The following is a 12,302-nucleotide window of genomic DNA, read 5'->3' as shown; positions in this document are numbered from 1 at the left end:
GCAATATTTTTAAAACCTAAAAATGCTACGAAATAATTACTAGTTTATTATTAATGATGACGAGGCAATCTCTTTTATATCAAATGTTAAAGCTCCAGGAAACTTAGAAACATTTAATGAATTCCAGTTAAAATTTTATTAATATCGATTCATTGGTTTCAAAATAATAGTAAATAATCTAAGTTCTACCTACCACCAACGATCCGATATTTTGTAACCATTGTTCCGGTATTATAAAACAAAATGAATATAAAAACAAATCTGGTGCCAAATTGCATTATTACAGCAGATAAAAATTAAATTTAATTACCCGTCGCTGTACATGTGTAAGAGCGAGACAACATTAACAGCTTTTTTATTTTTGTACCTGATGTGGCACTTTATTTGCGAATGTACGGATGTGTACATGTGTAGAAGCTGTGTGTACTTGCGTACCTGTAAGTTGGAACAATATTCATGGGGGAATCAAACTTACAGATACGTTGTTTGAGTGTCGTTTCACGCGATTTCGATCATTGTTTATGAAAACGCGTGACAGATTGACACTAGTGTAATGCCTTAATGCCCAGAGGGGCTGTACCACCAACTGTCCAAACCTCGAAACCTTTTAACAACGAGTCAAGGTTCAGTCATGGAAGTCTAGTTTTAAATACAAACAAACATACGGATTCTGCCAAATTAATACTAACTTTACAAGAAATCGTCTGGCGAGAAATCGTTTGGAGTCCGTCACTAAAGTTCATCGACTTTTGTCTAGCTCTAACGAGATCTGACGGAGAGGTTGCGAGGTATATCAAAGACTGAACGTCGGGTGTGTAAGGTTTTATAAGCAATTTTCGGAGCCTAAAGTATGTAAAGCATTGATTATGTTACAAATGTAACCTAAGGTAGCTTGGCTTAAGTTGTGCTTGTTTTGTAACCGCGGCCAAGTGGCTTTGTATTGTTGGAAGACGCATACATCAGCGTCAGGTATTTTTCAATAAAAAAAGTTATAAAAAATGTGTTTTGAACACAACAATTATGTGTTTTTATTTACCACGAAATTCACCTTTACTTTTAAAATTTCAAAGATAAAAGTGCTTAAATGTAGTATTTTATATTTTTAGTGTAGTGGCCATAATTGACATCTAAATTTAGTAATATTTGAGTCCCGATTTAATGATTTCAAATTTCACTAAAATAAAATGACAGAATTAACAATTAATAAGTTAACGAGAAAATAACTAAATAAATTTATTCACTTTTCCTCCCTATTTAATAAATAGATAAGCGCTAGGTGTTCCTTGATATATTTACCCTGTTTAGGGAAATTTTAAACTATAGTACGGACGCGGAGCACGAAGAATTTCGTACAATGACCTTTGGGCCTACTGCAAGTGGTTAAAAACATTTTTTTTATAAGTACGAATATTAAAAACGGTAGTTTAGAATTTGAGTTAGCTTTGTAAATAAGATCATCGACTTAATATAGGTAAGTACCCAAGGATAGGTTTTTACCCGACTGCGCCAGAAGGAGGGTTATGTTTTTCGAGTGTATGTATGTATAATTCTTTGGCAAGCTCTGCAGCCTGAACGGCTTGATGGATTTTCGCTTGAGAGGTGTCGTTAGATTCGTATATACTGTGATGTCACTATCACTGGGTATATCATAATTTTAAAAACAATATAGCGAATTTTTGGCGTCAAATTTTTGTAGTCTCAATGTGACTAATACATTTGGCGTTCGATTAAATCACAGAAACCGACTACCTAAAAATTTTTGACACACTGCTACGTATAGATAAATACAAGACAATACTATTAGAACACTTATTGATTTGTTGAAATGTATTAGTAAGTTTTAACACCGAATCTTATGTTAAGTAAATTATTTAAATAATCGAGCTTCATTTTGTCATAGGGAATTTTCTAAGGGATTTCATATGAGAAAATACAGCTAATGAATATTGAATAGGTTTAATAAATATTTGAATATATCTTTTGGTTGTTTTAAGGTTATGAACTTAATAATACTAGTATAGCATTAATTTATCACATAAACCAAATTATATACAAATTTAAAAAGTATGTTTGTCTATACATATAGAGATGACAAAAACATTCTAGTCTTAGGGACTTAGGGACTAAAATAATAACAGATACAGTAAATTTATATGTAACATTGTAAAAATTTATACTCACTTATTAATAATTATTAAAATAATTGATTGTAATTACTGTATGCACTAAGTAAACTATACAAATTCAAGATATAGTTTATCTTAAATAGGTTGTTTACTATTTCGGAGTTTCCATACATTTGGTTAGTTTTTTACAATTTCTATTCAAAATCATGCCTCATTTTTTGTTATTACATACAATAATACATGTTTCACAGTTCAGAAAGGAGTTCGCTTAGTGCAATTTCGTTTCACATCCTTTACAAAATTTCCTCTATCATTCTAAATAAAAACTTCAACAAGCCAACATATTATGATACATTAAACACTTATAAACTAGATACATTTTTTTCTTTACTGCAAATGGAGATCACTAGGACATATTAATCGTGTTTAACTAATAATGTAAAATTCAATCGTACATCGGCAAATGAGATACACTGATATAACAATTGTTATATACTGATATACAAGATGTTACAATTGGAGTTGACAGGAATGGATTTACATATACATACTATGATGAAAATGATTTTAAGTATTAATTAAAATCCTTCGACTACAGATTAGACGTTCCTTATATGCCGCGTGTGCATCCTCTGTACACCTTGCATTGCGAATTTTATTTCCTCCAAAAATGAGGTGGAATTATGTATAGTTGTTCCGCCAAGTATAATCCTGACACCTGGGTTCGCCTGATTTAACTGATGCACACAAAATGCCTCTTCATATGTTACTCCTCCCACAATGAAAACTATTACTTCTTGGGGTCTTCTGGTAATATCCTCTCCACCTACTGAGGGGTAAAGATTCTCGCGAAGTTTTCCCTTTAGAAGATCTTCCAAGGTGTCTTTTAGTAGGGGACTGTGTTGGGTGTATATGTTTTCTACGCCACTGAGGCCCTACAATTTTAAAAGATTTATACACTACTAGCTGACCTGGCAAACGTCGTCTTGCCAAACTACTACCTTTAACTCAGCGCCATCTGTTAGAATTGTATCAAATAATAAACAAATGTTAATGTTATCGTAATTTTAGTAAGGATGCCTATTTTTTTGAAAATGAAATATAGCCTATGTCACTCAGGAATGATGTAGCTTTCCAACAGTGAAAGAATTTTTCAAATCTGCCAAGTAGTTTCGGAGCCTATTCAATTCATACAAACAAACAAACAAAAAATCAAACCTTTCCTCTTTATAATATTAGTATAGATATGATTTAATCTTCGTGTCTATGTTGTTTAGGAAATGACAGAAGACTTTAAAAATGATCACTTAAACTGCCACAGAAACACTCGCATATTGCTATATAATTAACAAACCAAACAAAAAGTAACTTATTTTTAAAATAAAATAGAAAGCTCTAAAAATATAATTCTCACTTTGAACAATCTCTTTGTAATCTTAGCTGCGTCTTGCAATCCAAATAAATCACTTTGTCTTGAATGAGCCCCGCCATACTCCAATACAAGGACCGGCGCACGCGCAACTTCATCGCCGCGAGATTTCAACGAATCCACCAGGGATGAGAGGGCGTTACTGGCATGTTTCTCGTACCGAAGGGCGTATAGTGCTACCAGTTTAACGAGGTCCTCTGTTCGGACTTTTTCGTTATTGAAGAGGCCTTTCAAACGCTGAAAATTAAATAATAATTAAAATAAATTAGTGCTACTAATAATATTGGACAAATCCGATCCGATTATTTTAAGTCGAAACCGAACGACGAAACCGGTTTTATGGCTTTAGCATTTTAATTTTTTAATAATTAAGAAATAACTATAGCTCGTGTAATGATATTATGATGGTGAAAGGAAATCATTAACAAAATTTTCTATATTATTACACAGGGCACCCAATCATTCCACTGAGAATGCTTAGTAAATTTTAATAAATATTTAAATAAGAACAATGGATTAGAAATTAAAACTTTCACCTCTCTGGTAGATAAACGTACATAGCGTGTAACGGTTAAATTTCCTATATTAGGTTTAAAAAAGAATCAGATGATACAAAAATAAAATTGACCTAAAAGTATATCCTTCATCATGAAATTTTAATTCCGTTATCACATGGTTAAACGGATGCGCGAATGAATTTTTATTTAATTTTTGTATATTAACGTCATATTTGTACCTGCAAATGCTTTGCATGGTCAGTCTGACAGGCAAGCTCCTGCTCCAGTTCGGAGACTTGCAGCAACTCATGTCGCCCCACTGTACTTGACAGCTCTCCAACAACAGTCACATGTTTTGACACCGTACCTGACATTTTCTGTTAACATTATTAGAATCTTAGGGTCTGTTTCACAATGTATGGATAAGCTCCAAATAAGCTATTTAATACTTATAAACACTATTGTTGCGTTTCACGACTACTCGTCATGAAACGCGAAGATTCTTATTCGGAACTTATACATCCGGATAATTTGTGTTGCATAGCATTTGGTGCTTTATCCATACATTGTGAAACAGACCTTTAGATTATTATTTAATAGTTAAGTCTGGTACATTAACGGAAAAGATTATATACTGTATATAATACGGTAGAATCGTTTGGTCGAAGTTTGTAGCAGAATCAAAGGCCGCTCGTTCTAATACATTTCATTTTCCACATTTACGAAATCCATGAAGTTAACTTCTGGATCTGAGGTCCGTTAAAGTCCTTTGAGATAGGAAAAATACTTATCTGTGCAATAATTAAAGTTTTTGATAGTAATAAGTTGTAGTACTCTTTTCAAACATAAATTGTTTTTCGTTTGGAAACCAAGCAGCACCTATCACTAACTTAAATAGAAAAACTCAATGTTAACATTACCTTAAAAAGCGGGTATGTCTCAACAAAATTCTTCATATCTGCTATACTTTCGACCTTTTGATGGCTTTTTGCTTTCCTCTGAAACTCCTCCATAAGAGATTTGATTGTTTGTCCAATCTCACCAAAATTGGAATATAGATTCTGCAAAAAATAACACTGTAGTGTTTAGTTTAAAAAGATTAACCAAGCACATATTTAAAAAAATAAATAAATCAGTGGCGCTACAACCTATAGGTCTTGGCCTCAGATTTCTGAATCTGTTTCAAGATCATTTTTAAATCTTATAGGCAAGTAGCTGATCAGCGTCCAGTGCCTAACATACGCCGTCGACTTTTTGGGTCTAAGACATATCGGTTTCCTCACGATGTTTTCCTTCACCGTTCGAGCAAATGTTAAATGCGCACATAGAAAGAAAATCCATTGGTGCACAAACCGGGGATCGAAGCACATATTTTTGTCTTTGAAAAAAAAAATATTGTTCAAAAAAGCTATTCTAGTTGTATTAGACAGTATAGAACTACAAATGATACGTTATTAAAAGATATAAATGGTGTTCAGGATAAACTACCTTAGCATAAAACTCATCTTGTTCCGCAGCTAGCACTACCTCTTTCAAGTCCTTGTGAACATCAGCAACATGTGCTAGACTCACACGATTATTGTTAATAGTCAACAATTCATGGACCATTGCTTGGTATGTCCACTGAAAGTAATCATGGCTAAAAGGTACGCTTTAATACACAAATGAAAAATCATGGCCAAAAAATTACTAATTATTCATACTCAATATTTGTTACCTTTATTTATTTTTATTGTCTTCATTTTTTAAATCTAGAACACTTTTATATAATAACAGTTTGTAGTATGTATATGTATATAAAAAGACTTAAATGTTCCTGATATTCTTTCTTACCTGATGTAATAGTGGAGTAACTGGATCATCGCGTCTGTCTAATATTAGCAACTGTGGAGATACGTCACTGTATGGTATATTATTGTCCATCAGAGCTGACTCTCTTCTTACTAACTCCTTAATTCTTTCCGCAAGGCGAGAGCATGCAGTTGAACCAGATGCATATCGAATAACAGGTCGTTTTTTTAACGACAAGAATAAAGCAAGCAGGCCTTGAGAACACCGCTGGAGATGTTGTTGATTCCATGACTTACCTGAATTTTTAAGCATGATTGTTTATGAAATAGTAGGTTTTATTGAGTCTATTATGACCACTAATCTAGATTTATTTAATCTTATAATATTTATTTTAAAGTTTAAAGGGCTTTTAAGTGAAAACCAACATAACATTGGATAAGCCTATCTATCCTAAAAAAAATACATCAAATAAGATGTTATAAAAATAGACAGGAAAACAGAGCTCTAGAACATTTAGATATAATAAGAGTTTGTTGAAAAAAAATCTAAATAAATTATTAATGAGTGAGCCAAACCCAATATGTGCTTTAAAACATATTTCTTACTGACACTTTAATGAGTAGTTTTTTTCTGGTTTGCTTTTGTTTAACAATTAATGCATTGCATTTATTAAAATATCAACAATTGTACCATGTAAGCATCCAACAATGTTGAAAGAGAAAAGATGTCTATCAACAGCTAAGTAGTCAGCAAACACCTCTTGGACCTCCCTTACTGACTCCTGCTGATCACACTCTGCCAGAGTCTTCACATCAGATTTAGATATCACATTGCTAAAATCTAAAAAAAATATCTCTAAATAATCATAATGTCTATTTATGTTACTTATAAAAAATATTACTGTTATAAAATATATTGAATTTTAAAAATAACAATTCTGGATTTTTTTAATAAGTGTGACTTGGGTGTATTACTTTTGACTCACTACTGTAATGATATTACAATATTTAATGGCTATTAATTCTCCTAATTAATATAAAAAAATATGTTATATCATCATTATTTATATAATTATATGTATGATTAGTAGTACTTACAAATATAGTAAACCCCATACTTAGGACACCTTAGTTCTCTACACAATAGAGCAAGATTTTCAGAAGTGGGTCTAAGGAATACTATACACTTCATGTGTTTCAAGTTGTCCCACTTTGCCATGCTGTCTATCCTCTCAAAAAGATACACTTCCTTCTGGAGGATTTCAGACTGGCTGAAGACCATGCTTACTATACTAGTCTACAACAATATATACACTTATAATTTTTTTATAAAAGATTGTAAGCAATTTTCTCAAAAACATCATTGACATCAGGTACCGATCGATTATCAATGAAATATGTTGTGATCTCAGAAACATACACAAATAAATAAAAAAGACATTTCATATTCTTACAGTTTCTTTATCCATAAGAATAACTTTCATTCCAGGACCACTCTCCTCTGTCATTTTAGTTATATACATCTTAACGGCTTGTATAACATTCATTTTGAATATCTATAGTTTGTTTCAGTTCTCAATTTTTTTTTTAAACTCTAGACCCTTATTTTAAATTATTGTGAAAACAAAACATTGAATAAATCTAAATTATTAAACATTTATATGTCAAATCGATTGTTTTTGATAGTGTCAAGTTATCTGTCATATCTTTAACGTAGTATAGGGATGCGCACAAACCACAACAGTATAATCGATAGGTATAAAAAATTAATTGCACAGAAAACATATTTAAAAAATAAAAAAGCTTTAGTTTATAATAAGTACAAATAATGCAGAGTAGGAGTACTAGTTTACTTTCTGTGTACTAGTTACAATTTCCTACATGTTGCATTAACTTAACATGTAAAACTGGCTGTAGGGGTTAGCAATATAATTTAAAATATTTGTAATACTGAACAAGTACAGAGTACAGCAGATACGTATCATTAATTAGTTAAAAATACACTATTCTAACGTTATAAAGCTATCTGCCATATATAATATATTAAAAGTATAGACATCGTTTTATAAAAAAAATATTTTGGTTACATACTATAATCTTTGTTACCTTTGATGACGTATGACATTAACGTTCGTAACCTTATATAAAGTTACATCACTAGTTATCTTTTAAAGGTCGGCCGGGTCGTGTGGATGTACCGATTAAAAAACTAAAAATATTAAGTAATTCCATTTATACTTACAGTGTAACTATGTTCTCACGTGTATTGAAGCCTGTTGCCTCTGTGGCGGTTCAGAATGGTGGCAAGAGCTTTTCTACTTCAGGCCAGGTAAAAATACCTAATTCACCATGAGTGGTTTTCCAGAAAAAAACCGTGAACATATCATATCATATTTTCATTTGTTAAGCTTAATCATAATCATTAGATATTTTCACACTGTTCACATTCACATTGTGAATTTCCAATGAATCATGTCAATCTTTTACAGAATAACTACAAAGTAGTTGTTGCTGGAGCTGCCGGTGGTATTGGCCAGCCTTTAGCGTTATTGTTAAAGCAGAACCCCTTGGTTTCTCGTCTAGCATGTTACGATATCGCACCCGTGACTCCTGGAGTAGCGGCGGATCTCTCACACATGGACACTCCTGCCAAGGTCACAGGTCACAAGGGACCTGAGGAATTGGGATCTGCCATTGAAAGTAAGTATTTAGGTAGTTTTCTAGGTTATGTTGGTGTTACATAACATCTGTATATATGTCATTGTCAGCTATTTGTGGACTTGTTCATGATCTCTAAAGATGCAATAAAATATATATATGTCAGAAACATACACAAATGTATGAATTGTAAATTTAAAAGTATTCCTAAGTTATGATAGAAACTATTACTAAGCTACTGCATGACAATATTAAGGATATGATTTGTTAAAAATGATAGTTAACTTAGATTTTACTACTTATATCTCTGTATCTTAGAGGTATGGGTTTTATTTTTTCTTGAAACCTTAAACATAGTTTATATAACATAGTGATAAGATTTTTTATAGATATAAGATGGATTGATAACATACTTGATTTTAGGTATATATATATAATGTTATCAAATCTAACTATGCTGTTATCTACTGTATTTGTTGGAATTTAAAATTTTGGACTTTTTCTATATAAAACCCTACTAATCTAACTTTAAGTTAATAAAACCAAGACATTGTTTTGTTTGTATAATTATGAATATTAATAAGAAACAAGTATGAGATGTGACCTTGTATTCATTATTATACGTTATACATAAAACTTGATAATATAACAATTTGTTTCAGATGCTGATATTGTTGTTATCCCGGCGGGAGTTCCCCGTAAACCAGGCATGACCCGAGACGACCTTTTTAATACCAATGCTTCCATTGTTAGAGACCTTGCTCAGTGTGTTGCAGCCAAGGCACCCAAGGCCATGGTTGCTATCATCACAAATCCTGTCAACTCAATGGTGCCAATTGCTTCTGAGGTTTTAAAGAAGGTATAGGAAATTTTTAAGATTACATGCTAGCCAGTACGCCATACAACAAGATTTTAAAAAGCATTTCAGATTTTTCATTCTCAAATATGCAACCTATATTATTACTCTTGGCAAGTGGATATAGCATCATTCCCTACAACGTACCACGCACGTAAACAAACGCCAATGTATTTATGTGATTATCATCATTAAAAATACATAATATGTATGTTAATTTTCAATGAAAAAAGCCTCCAACGAAAATGGGCGAAGACAAATTAACAGGCTTAATACGTCGTCGTTGTCTTGACTCATTTGTGTCAAGCTTGTTGTTATACAATTTCAATAATGCAAAACCTTACATAGACAATTTTCAACTGCCTCTTTTCCGTTTTTTGAAGTGCGTTTAAAGGACCAAAAATAATTAAGATTTTTTGTAGTTATAATAAATTAATTGATCAACATTTCCATTTTATTATAACATCAGCAATAAATGATATTAAAAAAAAATATTTTCTTCCATAAAAACTTTTTGAACATAATTAGACTATTTATTCAAAATTAAAGTGTAAAATTTTTTTAATTTGTAATGTTAACAGGCAGGTGTTTACGACCCGAAACGCGTGTTCGGAGTAACTACATTGGATGTGGTCCGTGCGGCCGCTTTCATTGGAGAAATCAATGGTGTGGACCCTAGGTCAGTCACCATCCCCGTTATTGGAGGTCACTCAGGTGTCACTATTATTCCCCTGCTCAGCCAAAGCCAGCCCGCTGTCAAGCTCTCTGACCAGGGCAAGATTGAGGAGCTCACCAAGAGGATACAGGAGGCTGGTACTGAAGTAAGTTAAGTCTTTAGTAAATAAGTGTAATGTCATCAAAAATTAATTTGTCATGGTCCTCTTTGTGGTAAACATAACTAGATGTTTAGCATTTTTCTAGCTTCTGTTTATTTACTAGAATATTAATATCTTATTAAAATACAAAGGCTATTAAGTATACTATTAACAAAATGTGTGTTGCACCTTGTATGATTCTGATTTGATTCTAAAGATCTATGTGAATATTTCTTTTAAGAGATGTGACGATAGACAATTTAAATATTACAATTGACATTCTTACTCAGTGCCAAAATACTTCAAAAAATGTAAATGCTTAAATCTTAATTTAAAAAAATCTAAATTAACTACTACCTAACTTTTAAAAAGATTTTGTCCATATTAAAACACATTTAAATAACTGTTCGCTTTTTTAATTAGTTTTTCATTTAAGTATATAATTAAAATGTGTGCTTCAGGTAGTGAAGGCTAAGGCTGGCGGTGGTTCAGCGACTCTTTCAATGGCATACGCCGGTGCCAGATTGACCAACGCACTGCTAAGAGGATTGAATGTAAGTATGTTGTCTCATGGTTTTTCTCTACGTAAAATATTACTTGAACAATTCTAATGCTTGAACCGTTCAAGTTATCACGAAATCAATGGGAAATTATTTGTGAGTTATGCTTATTAAAATGAAAAAAAAACAAGACTGCATAGATTATATGTGTGCTCTAGAATCAAAAGAAATACTTATAACAATTCAGAGTAATCCCAAATACGTAGTTGGTATATATTGATTGTGCTATTTTAAAATTTGCATATTTTTTTAAGTCCATTATGTGATGTGTTTTTCTTAAAAGTAAAAGTAGACATTTAAAGCCGTCTGTCAAAACTCGCGGTGTTTATCATTTTTGCTAGATTTGCTGACTGACAACTTTTGTGCTTACCTATTGAATCAATAGAAACTGCTAATTGAAATATTTTATTCAACAGGGCGAATCAAACGTTGTAGAATGCGCGTACGTTAAGTCAGACTTAACCGAAGCGGCATACTTCGCTAACCCCGTACTTTTGGGCAAAAATGGACTCGAAAAGAATCTTGGATACGGAAAACTTAATGCGTACGAGCAGCAACTCCTTAAAGAAGCGATGCCAGAACTACTTAAAAACATTAAGACCGGAGAAGACTTCGCCAAGAAGTAAATTAGCTGACCAAAAGACCAGACCTCTCAATCTCCAGCAGATTATATAATATAGACAAGTGTCAAACGGATTGGAGCCTAAATAAATTTTAATTTAAGAGCAATTTAAAATCAAAGACAGAAGTTGCCGAATTGTAAATATCGAAAATCATTAAAGATGTCTAGTATGAAATTGTACTTGATATTTCTGCAAAAAATTTGTCATAGGTTTTGGTCAGGTCAATTTAGTGAATAAGAAGTGTAGATGTGAATGCTCTGTATAAAGTCAATCAAAATTGTTTTATCTGTTTTATATCTGCATTTCTAGTGTCCTGGTTATGTTTATTTATTTTATGTATCGGTTACATAGTGACTGCCCATCTGTATATAGGCTGTTCGGTTCTGTGTGATATTCTGAATAAATGTTTTTTAGTAATCCTTTTATTTATTTTACATGTCCGTTGGACCTAGACGCTTTTTTACTAGCTAATACTCTAGTACATTGTACAGGTTGTCTAAGAACTATAACTAACGTGACCAAAAGTCCCGTTTTGAACGGGTCTGTCCCTTCTTCCAAATACGAGTCCCGGTGTCCTCGAAATAAACTGTGGGGCGCAAAACTGTCCGGTTTTCAGAAACAGCTCGACAATTTGAGCAGCAGAATATAAATAACAAACAAACAAAAATATCTTTATTCATATAGGTAAATAAGTACCTACACTTATGAACGTCAAAAACTTAATTAATTGTGAATTTACATTTACTGCCAGTTCTCAAATCAAGGGCGTAGAACGGAAGAGAAGAACTGGCAATAAACTCTCCGCCACTCTTTTTAATCGCCAAGTTTTTTTACACAACGTTTGTAAGGAGCTGCAATCATTACATCATGTTTCATATAACATCTTGAGTAATCAAGAATAATAAAATAAATTAAAACAAAGATTTGTCCTCTATCAGGAGGACGCAT

The 12,302-nt window shown here is 32.3% G+C and overlaps 2 protein-coding genes across 2 annotated transcripts; one reads left to right on the top strand and one right to left on the bottom strand.

Moving 5' to 3' along the window:
• Positions 1–1,940: 1,940 nt before the first annotated feature.
• On the bottom strand, positions 1,941–7,501 carry LOC110997091 (vacuolar protein sorting-associated protein 45). Its single transcript, XM_022265073.2, has 9 exons — positions 7,297–7,501; positions 6,941–7,139; positions 6,534–6,683; positions 5,886–6,139; positions 5,541–5,675; positions 4,973–5,113; positions 4,292–4,429; positions 3,541–3,792; positions 1,941–3,061 (listed from the first exon to the last, which is right to left on the bottom strand). The coding sequence occupies exons 1-9, from the start codon at positions 7,387–7,389 to the stop codon at positions 2,726–2,728; spliced, it is 1,698 nt and encodes a 565-aa protein (XP_022120765.2). The 5' UTR covers positions 7,390–7,501; the 3' UTR covers positions 1,941–2,725.
• A 491-nt stretch (positions 7,502–7,992) lies between these two features.
• LOC110997062 (probable malate dehydrogenase, mitochondrial) lies at positions 7,993–11,771 on the top strand. Its single transcript, XM_022265027.2, has 6 exons — positions 7,993–8,171; positions 8,332–8,542; positions 9,163–9,359; positions 9,938–10,177; positions 10,633–10,725; positions 11,148–11,771. Exons 1-6 carry the CDS (start codon positions 8,094–8,096, stop codon positions 11,355–11,357), a joined length of 1,029 nt encoding a protein of 342 aa, XP_022120719.1. The 5' UTR covers positions 7,993–8,093; the 3' UTR covers positions 11,358–11,771.
• The last annotated feature ends 531 nt before the right edge of the window (positions 11,772–12,302 follow it).

Source organism: Pieris rapae, chromosome 3 (assembly GCF_905147795.1).
Source record: "Pieris rapae chromosome 3, ilPieRapa1.1, whole genome shotgun sequence".
Taxonomy (NCBI): Eukaryota; Metazoa; Arthropoda; class Insecta; order Lepidoptera; family Pieridae; genus Pieris; species Pieris rapae.
Note: the sequence above shows the minus strand (reverse complement) of the source record. Positions and strands in the feature narration are given on the sequence as shown.